This window comes from Megalops cyprinoides, chromosome 9 (assembly GCF_013368585.1).
Source record: "Megalops cyprinoides isolate fMegCyp1 chromosome 9, fMegCyp1.pri, whole genome shotgun sequence".
NCBI classification, from domain to species: Eukaryota; Metazoa; Chordata; class Actinopteri; order Elopiformes; family Megalopidae; genus Megalops; species Megalops cyprinoides.
In genome coordinates, this window is record NC_050591.1 from 18608950 (window position 1) to 18634355 (window position 25406).

Consider the following 25406-nt stretch of genomic DNA (forward strand, 5'->3'; position numbering starts at 1 on the left):
CTCATTTATTATATTCTAGCCCCCTCCCCCCACCCCTGCACCCCCCAAGTCATTTTAATTACCCTATTTAGCATCCCCCCGTTTTTGTCTCCTTTTATGACAGATCGGGTTACATCCTGTAGAATTGAGCTACTCGCCCTCCACCACACAAGCCATACCAAAACCACTGGGAGGGGGTTTTCCTCGTGTGGATGAGCACACGGCCAGAACTAAGTACAGAATGGCAGATGTGTAATAAGGAAGGACTATAAGTCTGGTTACTATACTGACAGAGAAGCCAAAAATGTTTCAGAAATGATAAATATTTTGAAATATTCCTGTATTAATAAATCTAGATATTTATAAATATTTCCCATTTGCCACATGGTGTCACTGTAAATCAGTTTTCTTGTTATAAACTTTAATCTTAGGGCAAAAGTACAGTGGAGGCCCTTCCTGTAAGTTTCTTCAAATACCCTTCCACTAAGATTTTTTTGAGTTAAAAAAATGGAAACAGTTTTTGCAAGAAGCATGCTCCAGCCCAGAGCTCCTCCATGCCCTCATGCAAGAGAGAGAGCATCCAAAGCCTACTACAGGCTAAGCCAGCTGCTTCAGCGATACTCAGACACCCGGTGAAGCTCAGTCTTGCTCAGCTGGTCAGACAGGCAAAAATGGTTTCATCTAACTTTTAAAACCACTGTCTTGTATAGTGCAGCATGAACTAATTATCAGACACCTGTATTCCGGTGGTGGTGGTGGGAGGGGGAAGTCTCCAGCTTCAGGGCCTCATTCTTTGCCGGGCTTTGATCATGGCTTACTAACAGAGACAGAGCTGTGAATCCTTAACATTAGCATATGAAAAGCATTCACCGACCCGCCTGTAATGAAAGACAAGATACTGCTGTAGCCGAAGCCAGACGAGTGGTCAGAACATAATGGGGAGCGCATTAGGCACAAAAGCGTAGGGACACACTTCAACAACAGCAGGAGACAGGAGAGCACTCGCTTGCCCCTTCCACCCCTGCACCCCCCCCCACAAACCCCACCCCCATTTTTGTTTCATTTTTATCAAAAGCCGCCACAATTCCATAAATACGACATCAAACAGATCAAGCCCCTTTATTTCTTGAGGGTGTCCATTTGCGTGCTACTCAGTCACATAGCACAGGCGGAGAACCCAAACCACAGGCTACAAAGCTTCACAGAGTCGTGGATCTGTTATCAGCCACCGGGGCTGCATCACCCAGCCCCACCCCACCCCGCACATGGTTTTGACAAGACTGACTCCCATAGACGATTATGTCATGAGGGCTAAATGCATTCTGCAGACAGTGTTAAGGGGTAATTAGGAGTGTTTAAAATCAGGCAGTAAATCAGGCCAGCAGTGCGGAATGCCCCGCAGGACCCTTTTTCCCCCCATCTCCTCTCTCTCCCTCTATCTCCCCCTCTCTGAGTTTGGCTGGGGAGAGTAGAGCCAAGCAGGGCAGCCCCCAAAACATGCTGTCTCTCATCAGAGGCAGGAAGTGCAGAAAAACCCAGCCATTTTCCTCACAATTGCATTTAAGACCCACTTCCTCTCCCTGCGCTCTGCAGACCTTCCTGTAAACTTCGGCCCACATTCCTGCTTTCCGTGCATTCTGGGAAAACAGGACCATGGCGCGCGAAGAACGAGCGAGTGCCCAGCTAAAAGCTCAGGGCTTGAGCTCCTCTGGTGGCGTAAACAGAGCCTGATTGCATGAGTGATGACACGGTGACGGCCGTACCTGCTGCAGCACCACACAGGGGCCGTGACAGGCAGGCTGGAAAAGGTTTCAGTGGAAAGCCTCTGGAAGCCACAAATGTACTTCGGATTTAACAAGAAATATCTTCCCCGCAAGTATTTTTACGTGTCTACAAAAAAACATGTGCGCCTCTCCCCCTTCCAACTCCCTCCCTGTCTAATGGCAAGTTCTTCAATGGAGGCACCTTTTGCTTTCCAGAGCTCCAGCCCCACTTCTTTTCCAGAGAATAAAACAGGGTTTTTTTGTTAAAGAGAGAAATGAGAGAGAGAAATGTGGGTCTAAATGGTAACAAAAGCAAATCACTGTGGGAAGACAAGGCGCGTTGGAGCCGAGCTACTGCAAAACCTGAACGCCACTGAGGGCCAGAGCTACTGAAAAACCTGAACGCCACTGAGGGCCAGAGCTAACAGTTGCCACTGTTACCACGCTGGTTTGCAATTCGGCGTGGAGCTAAATTTATACCCCGCCAAACCGCAGTGCCACGTTTCCCTGACCCCTCCCTGCCACCGTCTCACTGAGAGGTCCATCAAAGGCACAGCAGGCAAATGTAAAGGTCACTTTCCTCTGATCTGGCTCCCCATTGGCCTCACAGCAGACTCTGACCCCTTCAGGTAGGCCGGGCGCCACCCACGCCAGGGCCGCCTGGCTTTACCGCTAACACCCCAGGACAGAGGAGCAGGGGGTGGACTGTGAGGGTGCGGTGAGACGCGATACAGTACGGAGGACCCGGCGGCTTTGTCCAGCTCTGCTTCACAAGTGACAGAGGAGACAATGGAGAGGGCCCGTCTTTCAGGGGTTCTGGGAGAGAAGAAAGCCCTGGTCTCCGGTCCTCTGTCATTTTTTTTTTTTTTTTTTTTTACTCCTCGTGCTGTTTGCTTGGGAGAGACACTCCTCTGAGCCAGGCGGCTCCCAGGAGAGAGGGGATCACTGATTACAGCCAGGGGCAGGGAAGGCACATTACCTGACGCTTTGAACCTCACCTTCAACGGTTTTTACCATGTTTGCCAGTGCCATCCTTTCGCAAATGCTTCGACTCAGGAGTCCCAGTTAAAATTTAATATTTCCTGAAACACAAAAGCTACAGAGAAAACACTGTGTGAACTTTGCCCTACCCTCAAACAAAGTTATATGTATTATATGTGTGTGTGTGTGTGTGTGGTATCAGGTCTCTGGCAATTTAGTCTGGGCTCTACCCAGACACATTAGCGACCGCATTTCACAATGAGCTGCAGTCATGGGTTGAGACCAGGCTCTGGATTCCACAGGAGCAGTCGGACCCCAACACACGAGGTCATTACGGCTGCGACCTTATCTACGAGCGGGCAGATAGCATCAGGCCGGGACAGTAAACAACACTTACATTGTCCTGGAAGCGGGCCACCTCACTGCGCCCTGACCTGATGCTTATCGAATCAGGGTGGTCCTTCCTCCTCCTTTGCACATGCTCATTATAGCCTGAAACTTCCTCCCTAAGCGCACCGCCCCCCAGGCCACCGGTGACAAAACAGCCACCCACAATCAAGTCACCTTTTGTTTGTAATGGGGCTTTGATTTTGGGTACACCCACGCCATGAAATGCATACAATGAGCTGATCGTTCTCTCCACGTGACAGTGGACCTGTTTCTTTTATTCCTGACTTCAATATACAACTGTATACAATATACAAATGTACAATCCCCATTGGGTGGTGCTTTCAAATTTTGAACTGAGCCCTTAGTGCTGTCTGTGCAAAGGCCGTGCCAAATACAGTAAGACAGGTCCTTGCATGGCACAGTTTAGGCTGATGTTCCGGATTCTACTACCGACAATGAACAATTCTGACTTTTTGTAATTGCTCAGCTTCAAAAATAGCACAGCCTAGAACAAAGAAACCCAAAACAGAAACTGAGATGGTTGGCTTAAGGTTTTATTCTGTAAACAATTTGGCCCTACAGAGTGAGGACAAAGCATATTTAAGTTGAATATGCCTTTGACAAATCAACCACACCATTTAAGAGAACCCGTAACACTGTGAGACAGTCTTTTGGAGAAATCTAATAAAATACGATCAGAAATCACCTGCAGGCATCTAATCATAACAGAAAAATAATGAGAAGCCTTCCAAAGGGTTAAAGAGAAAATGGCGATGAAAAATACAAATCGCTGCCAGCTTAATTAAAATCAGATGGAAGCAGAAATGGTCTGATTTTTATCTCGTAATTCAAGTCTGGCATTAGATTCAGCTGGGCCCAATTTGTTCAGGATTAAAAGCTCAAAAATGCACTGTTTACTCTGTCAATCATACACAGAGAGAAACACTAAACACTAATTTGTACAAACAGAGATTTAGGAGTCAAAATAATGTTTTATGATCACTTTTTTCAAACCTGCTCAAGTGCGTAACACCACCTCAAGAACGTGAAATGCTGTGTGCTAACCATTATAATCTGACCAGATTCCTTTCCCAACATTCCTATTATACTAAATGCACAGAGGCAGAACAAAATAAGGCCCTCGAACAGGCACTGTTTAGGGCCCATGACTACATAGGTGGATCCCCTTTATTAGCCTTTCCAATGGTCAAACTAAGGTACTGTCATTACTTTGGGGGAGCTACTCACCTGTTCAGCCAGTAGAGGGGTAAGGGTGAGGCATTTCACTACTAGGGCTGTTTAGTTACACCAAATATTTGTCTCGCAAAATTAAATGGACCCTTCTTTTTTCCTCATTTCATTTCAATTAAGGAGAGACCTGTAGCAGTGTATGTTTAGCGTGGACCACACAGTATTTATATTGCTTCTCCCTAATGGAGGCCAATTCCACAAACCCCCGAGTCGACAGGGTGGTGTGGTGTATCAGAAACATTTCCACAACATGTACTCTTTTACATCTATGCACACACAAATACTTAAGTGACACGGACAAAGAGAAAAAGGAAAATTCGGATTCAATTAGATGGTCAGGATAGAGGACCACAGGACAGATAACAGACACCACTGGATGGTTCTCACAATTTAGGACTTTCACAGTCCAAGTGGATAGTTATACTGCATACAAAGACAATCTAGGTGTCTCATAGTCCAATCTATCTTCATTCATGGGAAATGCTTCCTGGACTTCGGCAAGTCTTTTGGCTCATGCTGCTTCAAGGGTAAAGTCAGCCTCCAGTCCAGCGCTCTCTCTCTCTCTCTCTCTCTCTCTCTCTCTCTCTCTCTCTCTCTCTCTCTCTCTCTCTCTCTCTCTCTCTCTCTCTCTCTCTCTCTCTCTCTCTCTCTCCCTCTCTCTCCCTCTCTCTCCCTCTCTCTCCCTCTCTCCCTCTCTCCCTCTCTCTCCTGGCTGTCTTTGGGCGATCTCTCCGCTCTCTCCACTTGGTGAAAAATCAATGTTTGTTTTGCATTTAAAGCCGGGGGGTAAAACTAAAAATATAGCCCTGTAATGATGTTCTGGCCCGTGAGGCCGACCCTGATTAAGCAATGGCGCTTGCAAATCATGTAACAGTCATTACATGGCGGAGTGGGACCTGGACGCTCGCGCTGGCGGCCGCAGCCTGAGCCAGAGCAGCTGGAAGTGGAAAGTATAATTTCATCTTCTGGACGCTGGAAACCATTTAAGGCTCCGGTGGCGAAACCAGCTCGGCACTTCAGCTCACTCCTGACACGGGGCTGTATTAATCAAGCCCAGCAAAATACACTCTGAGGAACACGTACGCACACAGACACACACACACAGACACACACACACACACACAGGCAAACACAGACAAAGACAAACTTATACATACACACGCACATACACACACAGACAAAACACACATGCATACAGGCATGAATTTATATACACACACACACACACACACACACACACTTGAATTTACTCAAACAATCACACAAATGCGCGCGCACGCACACACACACACACAGACAGTCACAGACACACAGATACAGTCACACAGACAGACACACACACACACACACACACTTGAATTTACTCAAACACTCTCTCACACACACACACACACACACATACACACACACACACACACACACACACACACACACACACACACAGTCGCATGCACACACAGACACACAAACACACAGGTACACACACGCATACAAACACACTCGCGCGCACGTACACAGGATTAGGACCCACACGTTACGCGTGCAAATCTGGTTGTGTCTGCGCTGCTCTCAGGATGTGCAAGCGCTTGGCTCGTTGGCGCCTGCTGTTGCGCGAGCCGGACTCTCCTTCGGAGCGCTCGTTTTTCCATGAGCACATGCGGGGTCAGGAGCAAGGTCCTCTGCACTCCAGGGAAGGGTGTGACGAGGAAGGGAGCGCTTCCATTAATGAAGCAAACAATGCGCTCGCTCAGCCTCCCAGGTCACCCATTCTCCTCCGCCACGTCCTTTCCAGCGTGACCCGCCGTCCGAAGCACATCCACTGGAAGCGCTCCACACAGACCACCGCTTTATGACACACCGTGGTGGAAACTGCATACGCGCGCAAGACGTCTATAATGACATATATTTATGCATACGAACAGCATAAACGATCCTTTCATTTTAATCCTGGAGCTAAGAATCGCACTGCTTGACTCAGTGCTGCGCTGCGCAACCTCAAGCATGACTCACAAGTGCGCGGCACTTCTTTGCCATGTTCCATAACACAACTTTAACAAAAAAAATAATAAAAAAACGTCCATAAACACACTCCCCGCGCACTAATTCAATGTTTATGCGTCCTCTGAAATTTCACTCGCTCACAATATCGGTTTTAATATCTTCTGCTGCCTGCTTCAGGAATTCGCCCGTGTTCTGCATAAACCAGATGTCAGGGCTGTATCATTGTCACATGTGAGGAATTAAACGCATGGGAAACACAATACACACAGCAATTTGGCAGGGGAGTATGCATGCGGCAAACACGGGCAAGGTTTTCAAACATTTCCTAGGAGAAATCACAGTGAAAAAGGCTCCTGTGCTCGCTCTCTCTCTCTTTCTATCCATTTATACCTTTTCACTCAAAAAGAGCTTTGTCTGACTGACGGAGCCATTCTAGGCTGCGTTGAGAGTCGAAAAAAGGGTAACTTTACCTCCCGCCGCCCCATTATAGTCACCCGTTCCTGAGTTTTGTGTCGTACACGGAAATATGAACAACTGGACTGTGTTAGAAACTTGGAGGGGAGGGAGGGGCGCTCTTAAGAAAGGAGACTGTACAAAGCGGGAAAAAAAGGCCCTAAAAGGAGAGTGGGGATCGTTGATAATGTCTGAAACAGGAGAACCACCCCACCACAACACTCTGAATAAGATTATCTGATCTGTCTCTCCCCCTAGAATGGCATTCTTTGTCACTCCTGGACAAGCTGAGCAGACAGGCCTCGGATCACATCACCGTTTCCTTTAGAAAGCGAACCCCCCCACCCCCCCCCCCCCCCCACCATCTCTCCCTGGAGTAAATATCCCTGCCAGTTGAGAGGGAGCTGAAGTCACAGGGAAGGGGGCATTAACCCCAAAGACTGTAACTGAAACGGTGGCTGTCCAGAGCCACCAAGTCGCGTTTCTGAGGCGAAGGGGGGAAAAACCGGGGGGTCAGAGCAGAGGGGGGATTTGGGCAGGAATGAGGCGAGATGTGTCCGACTGTACTTTGGGGCAGGGACTCTGACATTTTCTCATGCTCCAACCGAACCGTGAATGCCGCGATCATCAGTCAACGTACAAGGAGCGCTCTGTGCAGTGGAGCCAAAGGTCAGCTCCAGGCTACAATGCACAGCTGCATGCAGCTCACAGTGCAGCGGTAACAGTCAGATGTACCACGGGGAGGGGAGAGAGAAGCTGCTCCGTTCTGCAAATGAAAACTCTGCGATTATGGGGAAAGAATAGGGCCTTTATTCTATGTTTTGAGGGGGAAGAACTGGCTGCAGATCGTGAGGGCCACACCAGGGCTCAGTTCACAGCAAGGCCAGATGATAGAGCCTCGCACACGGACGGCGAGGCAGGGGGACGACGAGGGAGAGGAGGAGGCGTAGGGAGAGGATGAGGGCAAATGGGAGCGAGGGAGAGGCGAGGATCCTTGCACACAGATGGGCCGGAGTGAGGAACAGGGTACAATACAGGGTGAGAATGAGTGTAACGGGGGGATGACAAGGAATATGGTGAGACCTAGCACAGGACCAGGGAGAGGAAGGAAGGAATAAGCTTAAAAAACAGGACAAGGACAAGGGTGAGGAAGAGGCTACATCAGCACCATTCCAGGTTTTCATGTCTACATAACAGTGTGTCTCTGTATGTGTCTGTGTGCACTAGCATACGCGCAGCAGAAAAAAGGCACCATCCCAAGAAGAAAAGATGCACCCTTGCTCTAAACCAGAGACCACAGAAGTAACACCCACAGTGACTGACATTCCTCCACTTCCTGCGAGGTCTGGGAGGCGAGAGCTCCTCTTTAAAGCCCGTGGACGCAAGACCTGGTTTCCTCTTGCCTGCTGCACATGACCCCCGGGGCTCAAAAACACCAAGACATAGCTTGTTAAAAGTGATGGCTTGCACAGATGTTCCGGGAGCAAAGACTGAAGCTATATTACTGATACATTACACTGCACACGCACAGAGGGCGCCGTTTTTCAGAGCAAGGCGGACGCGTCTGGATCTGAAACGCAGGTACTGCACATCTGGACTCCCCGTTCCCATGGAACAGTTTTGGATAAGGGGGGCCCCCCGCGCCGGGACACAAACGCAGGGCCCTCCCGAGATGTGAACCCACGACCCTCTGGTCAGGAAGCCTGTGTCCAGACCGCTCCGCGCCACCGTGGATGATTTACGAGAGCGTTCCCTCGCCAGTGACTGGTGCTGACCCGGGCCCGGCACCAGATGCCTCCATTCCACCGGGGAGAGGGACCGCGGTCAGTCACTCAAAGAGCACGCCTCGGGCCAAGTACGGCGAAGCTGCCCGTCTCCATGGATATGCAGCCCATGAGGGCAGAACCGGCTATTATTGTCGGTCTGGAACGCTTAAGAGGGCAACCTGGGGAATAATTTATTTCTGTCTGCTACAATGTGATTGTGAAAAAAAATGAAGCTTCTCAAGGAGAAAATATTATCGTTTGCATTCTTTATGGTTTGGGAGTGCTCTGGGAGCGAGGCTAAGATTCACTGCTGTATGACGGAGAGGCTATATTTATAGGAGAGCCCTGATGTGCCAACTTCTGTAGAGCCAAGGACTTGGACTGCAGTTAAGTCTCAATGTTGCTGATACACTCATAAAACATCATCCGTTGCAGAGTCCTGGACGAAAAAAAAAAATCCAATATCTCCCAGGAGGTTCCGTGTGGATTTTACTAAAATTGGAGGATGCCGTCTCGACTGTGTGACTGAGCAGTTGTGTAGGTTTCCATACAGCGTATGAATGTTGCTCCGGCCTCCTCCTCCTCCTCCTCGTCGTCCTCCCGCTCTCGTGTGCATAGTGGTTCCGTCATCAGGCTAAGCCTCAGGTAATGAGGAACACCAGAGAGAGAGGCACTCAGGCTGGGCTGGATGGTGAAAGATGGTCCTATTCAATTACACCGCGCGGCGTTGCCTGCTTTTAAAGCACATTACTGATATTCACAAACGCATTACGGAGCCACCTGCTGAAAGCTACAATAACGGGGCCCTCTGATAAGTCATCTAAAAAATGTTCTTTGTAATGTAATGACTGCTGTTGTATTTTAAGGAAACTTCCCACTCCCCTTTTCTGGGGAGAAAAGGGAAAAAAAAAGTGTAGGGTGTTTAATGTTTCCACCAGCACTGCGGCAACTTTTGTCAAGTACCGGATCGAATTAGTACCTGCACAGAGGGCTTTGTTGAAGTGACAAAATGGCATTTCGACAGTTGAAACGCTGCAGGTAATGAATTATGGAAAATGAACAGGGTGCATTAAAAACACTCAGTAACTGCTCAATATTTTAACACAGGGACCTAAAGCTTCAAATCTGAATAAGTGAGGCTGTCACACAGTACAATGCTAAGTGAAAGGAGCAAGAACCAACCTCTCACATCACTGTTGGTAATCAGTGCCAAAACCTGCCCATGGTATAGAATTCCTTCTGATTAATCTACAAAGCTTAGGTTAGATATCAACGATAAAAATGCACTTAAGAATTGACATAAAAATCTATTAAGGGGGGGTGTCTGCAGAACCTGTTTTCCTGACAGACAAGTGATCTTACAGACATTGGTAGTGCAGTGCCTTCACTCCCATACAGCTCTTTAATAGTCTTCCCTACACACTGGCAGCGGGAGTCAGAGACTAACCGCAGAACAGAGGGAAGGAAGAAGAAAAAATTTAAACAAGTGCCTGTCACAGAAAAAAAAACAAACAGCAGAGTGACAGAGTGAAGCGCGGTGCCAAGCTGCTGGAACAATGGGCTGGTGCAGGCCGCGGCGGCAGCCCGCGCTTTGCAGGGCCCACCCTCGCCGTTCCAGTGTAATCTGGAGCGCGCCCGCGCCGGGCCCAACGTGCCAGACAGCCGCTGCCGCCCTTCCTCCGTCATCTGACCGGGTCTGAGGAGACGGCGGCCCGGAGAGCAGGACCTTTCCCCCTCGGGGGTTCTGAGCACACCCGTCAGAGACATGGGGCCAAGGCCCCGCGGGTTGGCCCGCACTGGAGCTCTGACCGCGGGCGCTCTCGAACACGCTCGCACGCGCAGGCGAACCGACTGGCTCTGCTGGCTGTTCCTCCGCCTGACGTCTCGAATGAATCATCCTAACCAGGAGAGATCTTCCCAAATAATCTCCGCGATTAGGTTTCACCGCTAAGATGCCAGATGACCACCGCTAAACTGTCTGATGAAAACTGAACAAGGCAAATGTTTGACAAGGCAGTCTTACACATGAAATGAAAAACAAAGACTGCCTCTCAAACTGACAGGTGGAAGAGATGCCATCAGGAAGAGCTTAAGATATTATTCGCCGTCAGCCCCACTTGTATTTAAAAGCTGCCATTAGGCAGACATGCTCTCGAGAAAAGAGGCCGAGGGCTCTTTTGTCTGCACACGGCAGAACCACAGGCAGATACCGAGGATGTAATCGATAACCCTCTCAAATGCATCCTCATGACAAAAACACGCCCTTCCGTTTTTTGTGAATGGGTCATTTATGACAGGAAAGGGAGAGAGAAAGCAGGCCGGGCGCTGGGGCTGTGGGAGGCTACCCCCGGACCTGCACACAGGGTGTCAGGTGTTGGCGGTGACAAAGGCAAAGGAAGGGAGGCTCGCGTCTGTACACCCGTTGGACGGAAGAGAGGAACATCTCCACAAAAGCACTCTGCATGCGTGACCTGCAAAGGAACCAATGTCCGAATTCAGCCCTAAAAGAGGCCTCCAACAGGCCTAAAAAGGACGAAAAGACTGACCTAAAATAATCTGTTGTACTATTGTGCTTTGTTGGACTCTCGCACATTCTTCCAGGTCGTGCATCATTTCTGTCTCTTTAAACAACATGGTGAATTCTAACATCAGACAGCTTTGAATGTCCTCTTTCTGAGAGTAAACTAACAATGATAAAACTGTAGATTGAAAAAGTTGGAGAGAGGACAAAAGAAGTTTACAAAAACGAAATAATAATGACGGCTTTTTCAAACACAGTAATAGCAGGCTAATTATTAAGAAACCGGTAACACGTAGCTTGTGCTTGAGAGCCCAATTTTCACTTCTGAAGGATGAATACCCCATTTCTTCATTTCAATAAACTCCTTTCCACTTCTCTGACTACAAGGAGGGTAATGATATCAATGGTTTAATTCCCCGCTTTCTCTTTCTCTTGCTCTTTCTTTCCTTCTTTCATTCATTCTTTTAGAAACCATCTCAATCACCTTCTGACAAATTGCCAATCAGTGCTGAACAAAGCCCGAGGCCTCCTTTGTTGGGCGCGTTTTTGTTAATGGGAAAAGCTTTTGAGACCCGATCCCGCTCCGGCTTTAGCGTCCGCGCCGCGCTCGGTTAATGGGGATCTGCTCTGCGTGCTGATCCCGTCCCAGGCCTTACCTCGCCGTGTTTGATGGGGTTAATGACTCCTCTCGTGACTCCCATTCGGAATATCGTCTCTGTCGCCTAGAGACGAGGGAGAGAAGAGAGAAAGGGAGAGGGGGTTAGAGAGAAATTAAAACACCACACAGGTCTTCCACTCGTCCACTCGGCAGTGACAAGTGACAATGTCCAGGACAACTGAAGGTCTCTTTGTCCGCAGAGAACACCCCGGGGGGCCTGCCATAGGAGTGGAACGGCCGCTGAGAGTTAACGCTCGGACTGTCGTTCCACCTAATCCCCCCCCCCCCCCCCCCCCAACCCTACTTGGACCATATAAAAATGTTCAGACAATGCAACAGTGGTTAAACAGGCAGCTGTTTGTTTAAAGGAATGAGCAGGCTATCCGGGAACTCAATGATGGAGCATTCTGTGGTAAACATCAACTCCGTGACACAGAAAATACAAAAACAAGCCAAAGTCGCAACCAAGTTGATAAGTCTAGTACAGCTATAAAGATATGGAGCTCATCTGTTAAACATTATTATTTAGGACTAATGGGAGGCACAGCATTCACACTAAACTTAAAGCTGGCGTTTTGTGGAGATTGACATGCATTAACCAGAGACACAGACAAACATATGTGAGAATGTCCACACAGTACCAAACACAAAATTAACTTTTTTCTTGGATATTTGCTTTGTCTAGAGTTGTTCTTCAGACATATGCAGTGCAGAATAAAAAATGGAGCAGCTCTTCCCACAGTGAACATGATCTCAGTATTAATTTAGCATAAAAAAGAATATATGTTAAAAAATATAGGTTAAACATAACTAATTAAGTTAAGTTAAGATAATGTAGGTCCGGGAACTGATTTGGGCATACTGGGCAAGAGAAAATCTGTCAGATAAGGGATTGAAGGGACTCTCCTGAAAACTGCCTTACATAAAGGGCTGTGTGTGTGTTTGTTTGTTTGTGTGTGTGTGTGTGTGTGTGTGTGTGTGTGTGTGTGTGTGTGGATGTAGTGTAGTGTACTGTATGTTTATTTGCTGAAGCTGCCAGTCATAAAAGAAGTAGTAATACCTATGTTGGAATGTCCCATCCTTGGAATTCAAAGTATTGGAAAAGATGGACAGCAAATTCCAAAAACTGTGACACAGCATAATTAAAAACCATCCATAAAAGCAAATTTACCTGAGTTTCCCGTGGAGGTTTTAATAGTATATAAACACCCCCCCCCCCCCAACACACACACACACACGTACGTTTGTGTGTATATTCAAATTTACAAGGAGAAGCAAGTTAGTGAATGGACATGGATGCGATCCATGCGGCGTGAGAGAGGAGGAGTGCTGGGATGTGACTGTCCCAGCAGTCCTTGGGGCTCCCCACAGCCTGGGGACCAGGCATTTTTGCACTAAAGAGCCTTCATTTGTTCCTGCTATGCTGCCAAGGTGCTAAACACTGTTATCACATCCAGAAATTATTTTCACTAAATACCGTCATGTTCCCTATTTTACTTCCCCTCCAAATGTCCAGCATTTAAAAAAAACCCTGAAAGTGCCTACACTGAATAAACCAGCCTCATAAATCGTTTTTACTGGTGTGTCCTTTTTTTGGCATGTATACAAACAGGATTTGTCAAATGTGTTAAGCGGCCCTAAACCACGTCTCAGTCTCTCCATACTTATTTTACTGATGGAAGTGAGTCAGAAAAAAATGATCTTTCACCTCCACCTTCATGTATACGGTAATGGAGCTTTTCATATGAAAATTCCTTCAGCGCTAGCGTTCACCGTGAGCATTCACCTCGTCAGCGATGACTGTGAAACCACCAAGTGTCCATGGCAACAGGGGGAGTCCGCTTGCACCCGTGCAGTCCCGCAAATAGCGGGCAAGGAGGATGCTGCACACCCCCTTTGTGTCCCAAATAATGAGGCCCTTTCACGGCTCTTTCCACTGGCATTTTGAGGATGTTTCAGGCCAAACTGAGACCTCTGTCTGAGCGAGCTTCCTTCTGGTCCCATTCAGGGGCAGTGGCGTGGAACTGCCCCCTTTCTCCCGGCAGCTGGGAGGCTGGCTTTAAGGAGCCGGCACCTACGCCACACCACTGCACGTCACGGGACGCTTGGCGTCAGAACGGGCTCGGACCTCGGACAGGCCGGGAGAGGGCCTGCTCTCTCCTGCGGTCTGACAGTCTGTGCATCACTAAGATGATTATCTGCAGCAACAAGTGTCACTCCCCCCCCCGCACACAGGCAGGGAGGCTGGAAGGACGACCCCCTGGGGCCGGGGACAATACCTCTGGACTTGAACGCTGGCACTGGGAGCTTTAATAAGGACGCATAACTCAATGGCTGATTGGCTATGGGGAGATAGCTCACGCATGAAAAAAAACTGTAGTTTTGATGATTTTGACTACAAAATGTCAATCTTAACATAGTAGTTAGTAAATAGCCACGGCTGAACAGTTTCATTACAGAAGTCTCACGTAATGGAGCAGGCTAAGCTTTTACTTACTCGTTCCGTCACCTCCGTACAATGTAGCTCGATGTAAGCGTGGTTCATTAGGTGTAATAAAAGTGACGCTTTATTGTGGTTCTAAGCTCCTGTATTGGCTGGCTGTGATACCATGGTCCTCATGGCGCAACGGAACCTGGCCAGAGCCAGGGCGAGCCCAGCTAAGATTTACACCCTGCGGGGCGTTTTATTGGCTGACCGGTGCAGAAACCGGTGTGTTACTGACGGAAAGGTGAGGCGTAAAATTTCTGAGGCAGCTCTGGAAAGCGCTCGTTTGGCACCTCTGGGGACATCCCCAATGACACAGCCTGCTCACAAAAATCCTGGAATCGGGGAATTTTTTTTTTTTTTTCACCCTGAAGTGATTAACCAGAGGAAATCAGTCAGACTGCAGACCCTAAATGCACTTCTGGGTAAAATGTCAGGCCTTTCGTTCCTGGCAGGAAGTTTCTTTAACCCCGTCCTGCCCACCGCGGCACAGGGCTCCTGCCTGCCTATAGCGCTGTGAGGGAGCGCGGCAGCGAGAATGTTCCTTTAAGTCAGCTCCTCCAGATTCCACAGCTTAAATCAAACTGGTCCCTAGTTGCACACAGCATGATGGAGCTGAGCAAGGAACGGAAAAAAAATATATAGGGAAAGGAGAATTATTTAAACACACGGGCGAACCTATTGCTTTATTTCCAAAATGTATTTCTGGCATCCAGGATAACCTTTTAGAAGCTCAGTTAACTGTGGAGCCTTCGGTGTGTAAATCAATCAAAGTGAATGCAGTGACACAATTAATTGCATAACTCACTTCGCCAGACTGGCCCAGCAAAAAATCTCAAATCTAGCAAAGAAAAAAAATACATGAGTAGATGTTTGTCTAAAAGACCTGCTGGATATGGCAAGATAATTTGATTCAGGTTTACCGTATTAAATTTGCAATTTAATGCATTAACGAGGGCATACAATTTAGATAATTCCACCTCAAGTCCGCGAGCCAGATATTGTTATTGAATTTGTCAACCAAGCACCGATGGAGCTCTGTCAGACTTTTCGAATTAAGCAATAAGAACCGGGACGCCTGGGTCGGACGGCCCATCTGACACCGCTCCCCCAAACTCTGCCTCCTTTCCCAGGGCCGGCCCCCCTGTCTAGACAGCACTCCAGCTTCCCCTCTGTCACACGTGGTCCCCGAAGAGGCAGACGTTTATTTATCTACCGTGGTTACAAACAGCCCCATTAACCAGCTATTTACTTGTAAATGTCATTCCTAATAACGCTTTCCTCAATTCAACAGTATCAAGGGCCTGTTTTTTTTCCAAAAAAAAAAAAAAAAATGAAAAAGGCAACCAACAGGGAAGAAAGCTGGAAGAATGAGAGCAAGGATCTGTGCTTTCCAAAGACCCATTTCACCAGTCAGGGCCCAGACCAAGTGTGACTCATCACACGGCACCGCCATCCCTCTAAACAACCAGACCGACAGTCAACAGACAAAACCAAACAGCTCACCACAGCGTAGGGTTACTAACCTGGTAAATAAAACAAATGTTTTTCATGGATATGCTTGAATGGCAAACAGGCAAAAGTCATCTGGGTCACTCAACAGGGGAGAGAAATGAGGAAGAATAGGTTTGGGAGATTTGCTCCATTTACTAATAACTGTGCAGGGAGCCTGAGAGCGACGTCAGAGTGTTTGAACGGACATACTGTTGATGTAAACGCATTCTTATAAGGCAGGCTACTGAATACTGATTGAATGTGTGTGTGTGTGTGTGTGTGTGTTTCAACGACCTACATGCAGGAAATGAAAAGCTGTTACCAAAGGCTTCTAGAAAGAAACAAAACTGAAGTTACTGAAGTTCTGCTTCTAAAAAGGTTCAAATATGAATTCTGATGTAAAAATAACCTAGTCCACCCTGATCGCACCCCTAACCCTAATCCCAGCAGAGGCTCTGGTTACCGCTAAATATGGTTTTAGGGGTGGTCTGAGTAGGGTCCTCTTTATAAATAGTTATGGTGAGGAGTTGATACAGCAGGAGAGCTTTGGCCAGGATTCTGTCACTTGGTTGGGCTGGGTCGAAGAAAGGATTAGCCATCAAGCTGAACTCGATATGATCACGGCTTCCATAACTGTTCAAACCCAACCATTACTGTCCAAATCATTCCCAACCACATACCATAATACTATTCTCTCCCTCTCTCACATAGACACAGGCTGCTAATTTACAACAACAATAATAATAACAATAATATTTAAATGCTTCTTTTGGCTTTGGTGGTGTTTTTGGTCATTGGAAGAGGGTCAACATTTGTAGGAATGGGAATAATTCCAGAGTAGTTGGAAATTCTGACCCAAAATGCACTGCATCTGTGCCCTTTGATCGCTATTCTGTCTTCCTGAGAAAATACGTGGATCCATTTCAGGTTTCTGTCATAGGATGTGTCATACCACTGTCGCTGTGAAAACGTAGGTATTCTTTCTGCAGGCTCCTAGAGAGAAGCACGATGCCCAGGCTGAACCCCATAAGTCACACTCCAGTGGGGTTGCCCCTCTGTTCAGAGAGGATGCTCCAAGAAATTTCAACATGAAATCATTCAAGATTTTATGCTCGGATGAGGACTTTACCAAATTTACCAATCAATTTGATTTAGTGAAAGCCGACTGCATGTGGACTGCTCTCAGCTTTCAGCCTCACTGTGAGAGCGCATCAGGCCAAAGCGCATTCCTGTCCCCCCACACTCCACCTTCACGCCCAGGGCTGGGCAATAGGACAGATCCACACCCAGCCCTCCCTACCATGGGAGCCGTGTCTTCTCCAGACGGAGTCAGAAACTGAGCACGTGTGTGAGGGACACATGAGGGACCTTGAGTGGATGTAATGTGGTGTGGGTGTTTGTATGTGTGTGTGTGTGTGTGCGTGCGTGTACGTGTGTGTATGTTTGGTGTGTGTGTGTGTGTGTGTGTGCGTGCGCGTCTGCGTCTGCTTGGGGTGTGTGTATGTGCGTGCGTGCGTGCGTGTGTGTACGTGTGTGTATGGTGTGTGTATGTTTGGTGTGTGTGTGTGTATGTTTCGTGTGTGTGTGTGTGTGTGTGTGTGTGTGTGTGTGCGTGCGTGCGTGTACGTGTGTGTATGTTTGGTGTGTGTGTGTGTGTGCGTGCGTGCGTGCGTGTGTGTACATGTGTGTATGGTGTGTGTGTGTGTGTGCGTGCGTGTGTGTACATGTGTGTATGTTTGGTGTGTGTGTGTGTGCGTGCGTGTGTGTACATGTGTGTATGGTGTGTGTATGTTTGGTGTGTGTGTGTGTGTGTGTGTGTGTGTGTGTGTGTGGGTATATGTGCACCAGAGGATGAGATGCATGAAGATGCAGAGAGAAGGTGCTTCAGCACAGTCTGGGCTGTGGGAGAGACAGAGACTGAGTTGGAGGGAGAGAGAGGAGAGAGGGGATAAGAACTACACGGAGAGAGAGTCGTATGAAATTTCATCTGCTTTCCTGTGCCGTACTGGGGGTAAACACTTCCCAACTTGTTAGACCTCTCTGCTCCATTCCATATTCTACAGGGGAGACTGTCAAAAGCTTTTTTTTCCATCTACTTCACAAGAGAAACTCAAAACTGATTTTCTTTTAAACTTTTTTCCTCCTTTGTGAAAAGTGGAAAGTTTTACACATGCCCATAAAAGGACACCAGAAACTATGGTTTTGATTGCTGTAAGACCAGCCTACACCTCGCTGCAACTACTTCAAGTTGAAATGCATCACAGCTAAAATTGAACCTAAAAGGACTGGGCAGGTTTAAACTTCAACATGAAACAGCCGCAGAAACTAAAAACACACACTGTTAGTTTCGGTGCGGCGTGCAAACCGCACGTATTCATAAATTACACGCAAGTGTGAACGTTTTAAGACTGGAAAGTAACCACTTACAAGTGCTGTTAAAGCGTACGACTGTCAGGGACTTGATTGTAAGTCCTTCAGACAGATCTGCTGACTGCTACAGTGGCAAGGCTAGATGCAGTGTTAGGGGTGGTGCGCTGGCCCCAGCGCTGGCTTGCTGTTGTTCCCGTACAGAGCAGCCCTCTATAATGCGAGCACGTGGTGGTGGAAAGAGCGAGCTCTCGGTTCTGGGCCGGCGTCCAAGGCCTTCTCGCTGCACTGAGTCCCTCTCTGTTTTCACTGGAAATGATGTGTTTACCAGTAACAAACAAAAACGGCAAATTATCCCATAAAGCTAAACACTGAGCTCCGTCCGCAAGGGTCTTAAAAACCCGCCGAGTGTGACGGGCGGAGCGAGACTCACGCACACACGCTTGTGGGGGGGGGGGTCTGGGGAGAGACCAGACCTGAGGCCCACGCAGACCTGGAGAAGTAAAAAAAAAATGGCTCAAATTTGTCAGTCGAAAGCATAATAGCGAGCGGTAAACTCCGGATCATCCGCTCCGATCAGCTGATGCAGGGCTGCTCAGAGAGGCAGGGGCAGCTGCTGGTAGCACACACACTCAACGAGTACACCGAGAACATAAATACAAACAAAAATAACGGCATATGAGGCCGGGCACGCTTAGAGCTTGCCACAGTTAGGAGCTTTTGTTTAGTAACGGAATATGCCCCTCGACTCCTTTCTCTCCCTCAATTTCCCGAGAAAGAACACACAAAAAAAACTGTTTTGGAAAAAAACCCCTCTTAGCTCACGGCAGGAGATGTGACTAGACTTGCCAGCATGTAGTTTAGGTCGGCTAATAAATCCAGCTTTTTAATTTCGACCGTCATCCGGAGACTTTCTTGTCCAAGGAAGCCTATCACTAACATTTCTTCAGATTTAGTGTAATAAATAAATCACTTGCGCATGATAAATCGTACACAAATGAATGCATTTATTCTGATTCCAATGAACTGTGTGTCAAGCTTACTTTGTCAAATGCAGTCATTCTACAATCCACACACACACACACACACACACACACACACACACACTCCCCAGCCAAGTTGGTCATTTGTCTGGTATAGTGCATAGGGCATCTGTTTAAACACAAACACAAGCAAACACACACACACACACACACACACAGAGACACACACAGACACACACACACAGACACACACACACAGACAGACACACACACAGACAGACACACACACACACACACACACACACACACACACTTACATGTGTATGCACACACACGCAAGCATGGCCCATAAATGCCTATTAACTGCAGAAACATTCATGCATACTCACGCACACACAGACTCATTTGGGGGCACGGAGCATAACTGAAAGTGTACTTTGAGGGAGCAACGTGATTTACTCTAAGCTCTGCTGAGGGCTAATTCATCTGTGCCTGGAGGTGCCACCCACTGCCTCACTTTACCATACGCTTTAAATTACTTTAAAAACAGCAATTTCAAGACAACATTGATTGCTTAATGCTAATCTTGTGAGGAGATTAATCATGCTTAAATCGATGCTGCTATAATCCTCCACAGCCCAACTAGAATTGGGAGAACAGGCCTTTTCCTGCAGCAACTTATTCCATTCCAGGAACAGTCCTGAAGTTATGCGCATAAAGGGTTAAAAGTCACGGAGGCCATTTGACTTCCACGCATACCTGACTGTGCGTCCGCAGCGCAGCGTCTTTAATGCACTTCAGTCATCCAGGGAAATGAACTAATTTGTAAGGACCATCCTAATCATGTTAATTTTTTACTGGAGCTGCTGGTCTGCAGATGGCCTCCTAATAAACTCCACGTTTTAAAGCTAATGTATATTAAACCCACATGTCACTGCGATTTCAGAGGGGAGAGGGAGAGACCGGGGCCTCTGCTGCCGCTCCGGGGAGACCGGGACGTACGTTTGAAGACGCAGGACCACCGCGAGCAGCGCCCAGGTGAGCTTTCAAGCCAAAAAGGAACGGAGAAATAACAATATCCACCCTAATTCCATTCCCTTTCAAGAAATAATGCTACGGTATATGACGGGTCTCTGGAAACTCCCGATGTTACACAAGCGAGCTTCATATGGATAATCAACCAGAGACAGAGGGCTTTCCCACAGAAATTCATTTATCCACCCCTAACAAATCACAACATTCCTAATTCCCGTAATCACTTAAGCTTATCTGTTTTGTTTTTAATGAAAAAACAGAAGAAACATTGAGCTGCACCGGCCCACAAAAAAACTAAAGCCTCATTGTCTTCGAGTGAAATATGCATTCGGGAACTGAGTGCTAGTTTAAGAGGGACAGAGGCGCTCCTGTAGCCCTGACATACCTCGTATGGGATCGGTCCTCCTAAGGCACCGGTCTGAAGGACCACAGCAGTTACAGCAGCACTCTATACCAGCGTTACCCTGCCACGCTATCAGGCTGGACACGATCTGTATTGTGACATTCGATCAGGCTCAATCTGCACTGTGCCATGGCTTTTGGTGGCTGAAAAAGTTGCCGACTCCATGCAAAAGGTGGGAATAATCATGGCCATCTCCGCTACGGCACCTTCCATAAAAGGCATGAAGCACTTCTCACTTCACTAACATAACGACTCTTTGGTCAGTAACTCAATCAACTCGCTCTCCATATTCCCACCCCCCACAAAAAGACTGTATTTCACACATTTATATACAAATGAAATGGTATCTTGCACCATAAAAATGAAATTTCACACTTCCCACAACAACTACTGGAATGATTTGGAGTTGCAAAATAGGATACCTAAACAGAGGGAAGTCTGCACTACACAGTTAAAATCATAGCTGCTATGTAATTTTTAAGGCAAACAATCCTAAGCATTAGTAATGCTGGTGGGCTGGGATTTCACTGGGAGGCAGTGAATGATGCGGTGATGAAGTTGTACCAGCACCAGAAGCGACTTGACAGCGTTCCAGCAGCATTGCAATGCTGGACGATGGTGGCATACCCCGCTCAGCCATGTGCCGATATAGCCCCCCCAACCCTCTCTCCCTCCCTTTACACACGACCATTAAGGGTTTACTGTTTGTTTTTGTGTAGTGAACCCTATCAGCTATGATCTTGGCTAAACCTACACAGCTCATTATGGCTAAGTCGTCACACCACTGCCAACTGGAATGTCTCTGGGCTGCATAAAGGTTGGCCCGATTCAAACCTATGGCAGGAGGGGAGGAGGGAGAGAGGGAGAGTGAGAGAAAGACAGAGTGAGATGAAGTGGATTTGGGGGAGGAAGAGGCCGAGATTGCCGCAGGACAGCACATATTTCTTCATTTATTGTTCTGGTACTTTTCTGTAAAATTTCAGAAATACTCAGAAACACCAATCAGCATAAAAAAAGCCACACAAAGACAGCAGCACAGACAAACAGAGAAAACACACAAGCCAGTAATGCACCAAAAGCAAAGCCACACCCAGCAAGATGATTATATGGGTTTCCTTTTTGCGTCTTGTTCACAGCAGCTACCTTCCTTGTCCTATAAAACGACAGGGATATGTAAACTTTGTCCTGCTGTGGCTGACCTCATTTTTTATACTCTATTCAAACAGTTAACAATTGAATTTTTTAGAGTAGTGTTTTTGTTCTTTTTATTATAGGGGGTATGGCATCAGGCTTGGTTTAGCTGACCTTGTGTGAAAAGACCACACCAGCAGATAAACAATTGTGAGGTCCTGGATTCAAAACAGGATGTAGCCATTTATCTGTCTGTCTGGTTGCATGCGGCATCTTAGGTTATCTCTGAGAAAGACCAGTCACCATCCCCACCGGGCAAGTAACAACAATCTCCTCCACACAGGGCCGTTTATCCACCCAACCTCCAAACATTCTGGGTTGTCAGTGACATCACATCACACGCTGAAAGTTCTCCCACAGGCTGAGCTGAGGCCTTAGGGTAAGGGGGGGGGGCTTGCTATGACCTGTGTCACCCTAGCCAGACGCAGAGAGGGGAGTGAGGGGCACTCTACCCTTTACTTTGCCCTCTTCCTCCCCACACCGCCCAGGTACCCCACCCTCCCCCTACATATAGATGCCAAGGCTGTAAGTGCAAAGGATTCTGGGACGGGTGACTGAGGATTGAGAACGATAGCCTGCTGTGTGTCTTGAGTGATACACTAAAATCTACCAATGGCAATACAGGCAGTCTCTGTGACCCAGACAAAAGCTCACAAATGCCTACCAAAATAGGAACACATATTACAGCTGTCCAGAGCAGATTTATCAAAATTATGGATGCCACAGTACGCCTACTAAAAAAAACTCCCAATTACAATTAACAATGAGGAGGACAGCCCTCAGCACAAAAGATTTTGTGAAGGGCTCTATGCATCTGTCTGTAGAGCCATTCACCCATAGGACCAGACACTCACCCGGCAATGAATTAAAGAAATACCGACATCTCTCAGAGATGGCAGTCTGGGGATGCAACTGCACTTTGGGTGGAGTCCAGCAACAGGATGCCACCAATGGCACATTGCCCCAGGGGTCATGTGCCACAGTGTGAAAACAGCCGAATTGCAATTAGACCCTTCATTCTGGACTGGTGATTTATGGGGCTTTAAAACTGTGGACCCATTGAGAGGGGGGAAAGAGAAGAGAAACTGAATGAGTTAAAAAAAAAAAAAAAAAAGGAGAGAGAGGGAGAGAGGCTCTGGTTGCCTGGGGCTGTTTCACTTCCCCTGGCGTGGTCCTTCTGTGGGGAACAGGGGGGTCATTAAAGAGCACTAATGACCCAATGATTGACGAGCCGGTGAGCCTCTGACCCTGTAATTAGAACAGGGCCCTGAGAATCGGCAGCCCAGAGTGGAGGATTACATCCACTCTCAAATAACAAACTGGCCTAAAAAAGGTCGGAACTGTCCTTTTGCTTCCTTCAAACAGATACAAGAGAACTGCTAAAACACAGCTTAAAAATATGCATCTAAAAAACAAGTTAAATACAACAACTATTTGATACACAGCACAATGTGTTAATCATTTTACTAATTACGTGTCTGGCCGCAGGCTTCATTTTAGAGGCAGACACGCATCCACACGGGAAGCGCAGCAGCTGTGTGACACAGTGGTCAGCATTTGGCGAGGGGGGCGTTTGCATAGAGCTCCAGGTGGGTTAGTGATGTGGCACGTTTGGACGAGCGACATTTCCCAAATTACCCAAATTACTCCAATGCATATTGCAGTCTGCTCCGCTAGGTCACGGCACTGCTTCAAAGTCACAGCGCATGAGGGCTTGTGAGCCGAAACAAGCCCATGAAAAAACAATTAATGAGGCGCTCCGCGAAGATGGCAAATTATCATGGACGCTTGGTTGTTCCCCCCTCCCTCGGTGTCCCCCCCCTCCCCCTGCTCAGCGCACCTCTAATTGCTGTTCCCAGAGGCCTGCACGGCGCGGAGTTAAACAGAGAGGTACGGCTGCAGAGCCTGCAAAAACAAACCGCCAGCCGCGCTGCCTTCCTCCCAAAGCCACACCTTCCACCACCTCTCCCTGCGGAGGAGGGGAGGGAGGGAGGGAGGAGAGACGGCTTCCATCTTCCAGCGGGTCGGGGTTTCGGCGGAGCGCTTTAAGTTTGAAATATGTTATTAATTAAGGCCCCCTCCCCTAAAACCCCAAAACGCACCATTAAAAAACGCGCGCACACACACACACACACACACACGCATACGCGCACTACGGTCACTTCCCGCCAATTAACTGTACGGAAAACCATCAGATGCCGACGGCAAAACAGGACCCCCGTTTCCCAAGAGATCTCAAACTGTGCCATTCTAGACCTTTCCATCCAAGAAAGGCTTAATGCAGTCCACCTGGGCAGCTCCATGTCATTCTTTGTTTTGGGGGAGGGTGGAGGTGTGTGTGTGTGTAGTGGACAGGCGATGCAGGTACAAGCGTCAGTGGGCACTCAACCCCACTACATGGGGCAGATGGCTTCAAAACAAAAATTTCTAAGAAATTTTCTCAATTTGAGAAAATAGGAGAGCGCAGCGAAGCTTAATGAAACCATCACTTCCATGGGAGAATGAGAGTCAGAGAAGAATTCCCAAATACGGTCAATTTAATTCACTGCCATTACTTCTCCCACACCCCTTCAAGTTCTCTCTTTTTTCACCTGCTCTAATCTTGTCAAACAGCCAATAAATACATAACCTCACTGTCTGGATGTCTTGTTTTTGGAAAAGAGGAAAAAAGCACGGGAAATGAATCAGCAAGCATTAACATTAATTGTCAGCTCTGGGAGCGAGGGCAAAGGGGGCACGGTATTTGGTGTGTTCACAGGATTCTGCGCTCTTGGGGAGAGGGCACCGGGAGCAGAGCGCGGAACGCAGCCTGCACGCAACCGAGAGCCGACAGCAAGCATCACAGCCACAGCTATTATTGAGATACAGAAGCAGCCAAACAACCTCCTGCAGAAATGAAGAACAGATGAGAACATGTAAAGAGCTGCTTCACTTCACCCTGAATGAACATATGCTGAACAAAGCGGCCAAAACACACAAAGCCTAAACCCACCCCAGCTCCCCCTCTCCTTTTTTTTTTTAAGTGGACGATTATTGATCGCAGGAGGCCGGGGCTGATTTGGGTGGAGTAGAGCAAACAAACAAGCCTTTTCCTCAGACATCTCAGCGCCGCACACTTCAGCTGCAGCCGCACTTGGTTTATTTGACATGGCACCTGCTCCAGCATTCTGCTGGCTTAGCTGGATGTTACTGAACACGGCCCTTGCGTTACACGCACGCCTGTTAAATGATGGACCTTTCTTTATTTTTCCTAGATCCTTAGAGCGTAATACAGACAGCGCTGCTCAGCGCCTTTATTCGGTAAATGAACGGTTTTGCATAGGAGGACGTGCTCTTGAGGGTGAGCGCCTTGGACAGTGTTCCAAATTTCAAGCAGGAGGGTCAGAGAATAAGATGCACCTCGTTAAGGCGTACCAATACTCCTGACCTGAAGATGGATGTGGGGGCCACCCACAGCTTTTTGAAGTTAACTGCACTTTTGGTCAATTCTTGGACCTAACCTAACCTAAGAAGTAATAAGGAGCCAGACAATGTATTATACAGGGATGCCTCTCTCAGAAACAAGTGTTACATTATTTCACACAATAGCTGTGATCGAAAAGTCCAGCAATGTAATTAGACACGACATGCACCCAAACTCCATGTCAGTTATATCGAGCAATGTTAGTGCTGCAGCAGCAACGCT

General features: G+C 47.7%; 1 protein-coding gene across 3 annotated transcripts in view; it reads right to left on the minus strand.

Annotated features, from left to right (window-relative positions):
• LOC118783505 (transmembrane protein 135-like) overlaps positions 1 to 25406 on the minus strand; it is a 76085-nt gene that overhangs the window by 31113 nt on the left and 19566 nt on the right. For all 3 annotated transcript variants that reach the window (XM_036537409.1, XM_036537408.1, XM_036537410.1), the window contains exon 5: positions 11762 to 11827. In XM_036537409.1, the coding sequence (XP_036393302.1) occupies positions 11762 to 11827 (66 nt within the window). The remainder of the gene's footprint in view (positions 1 to 11761; positions 11828 to 25406) is intronic.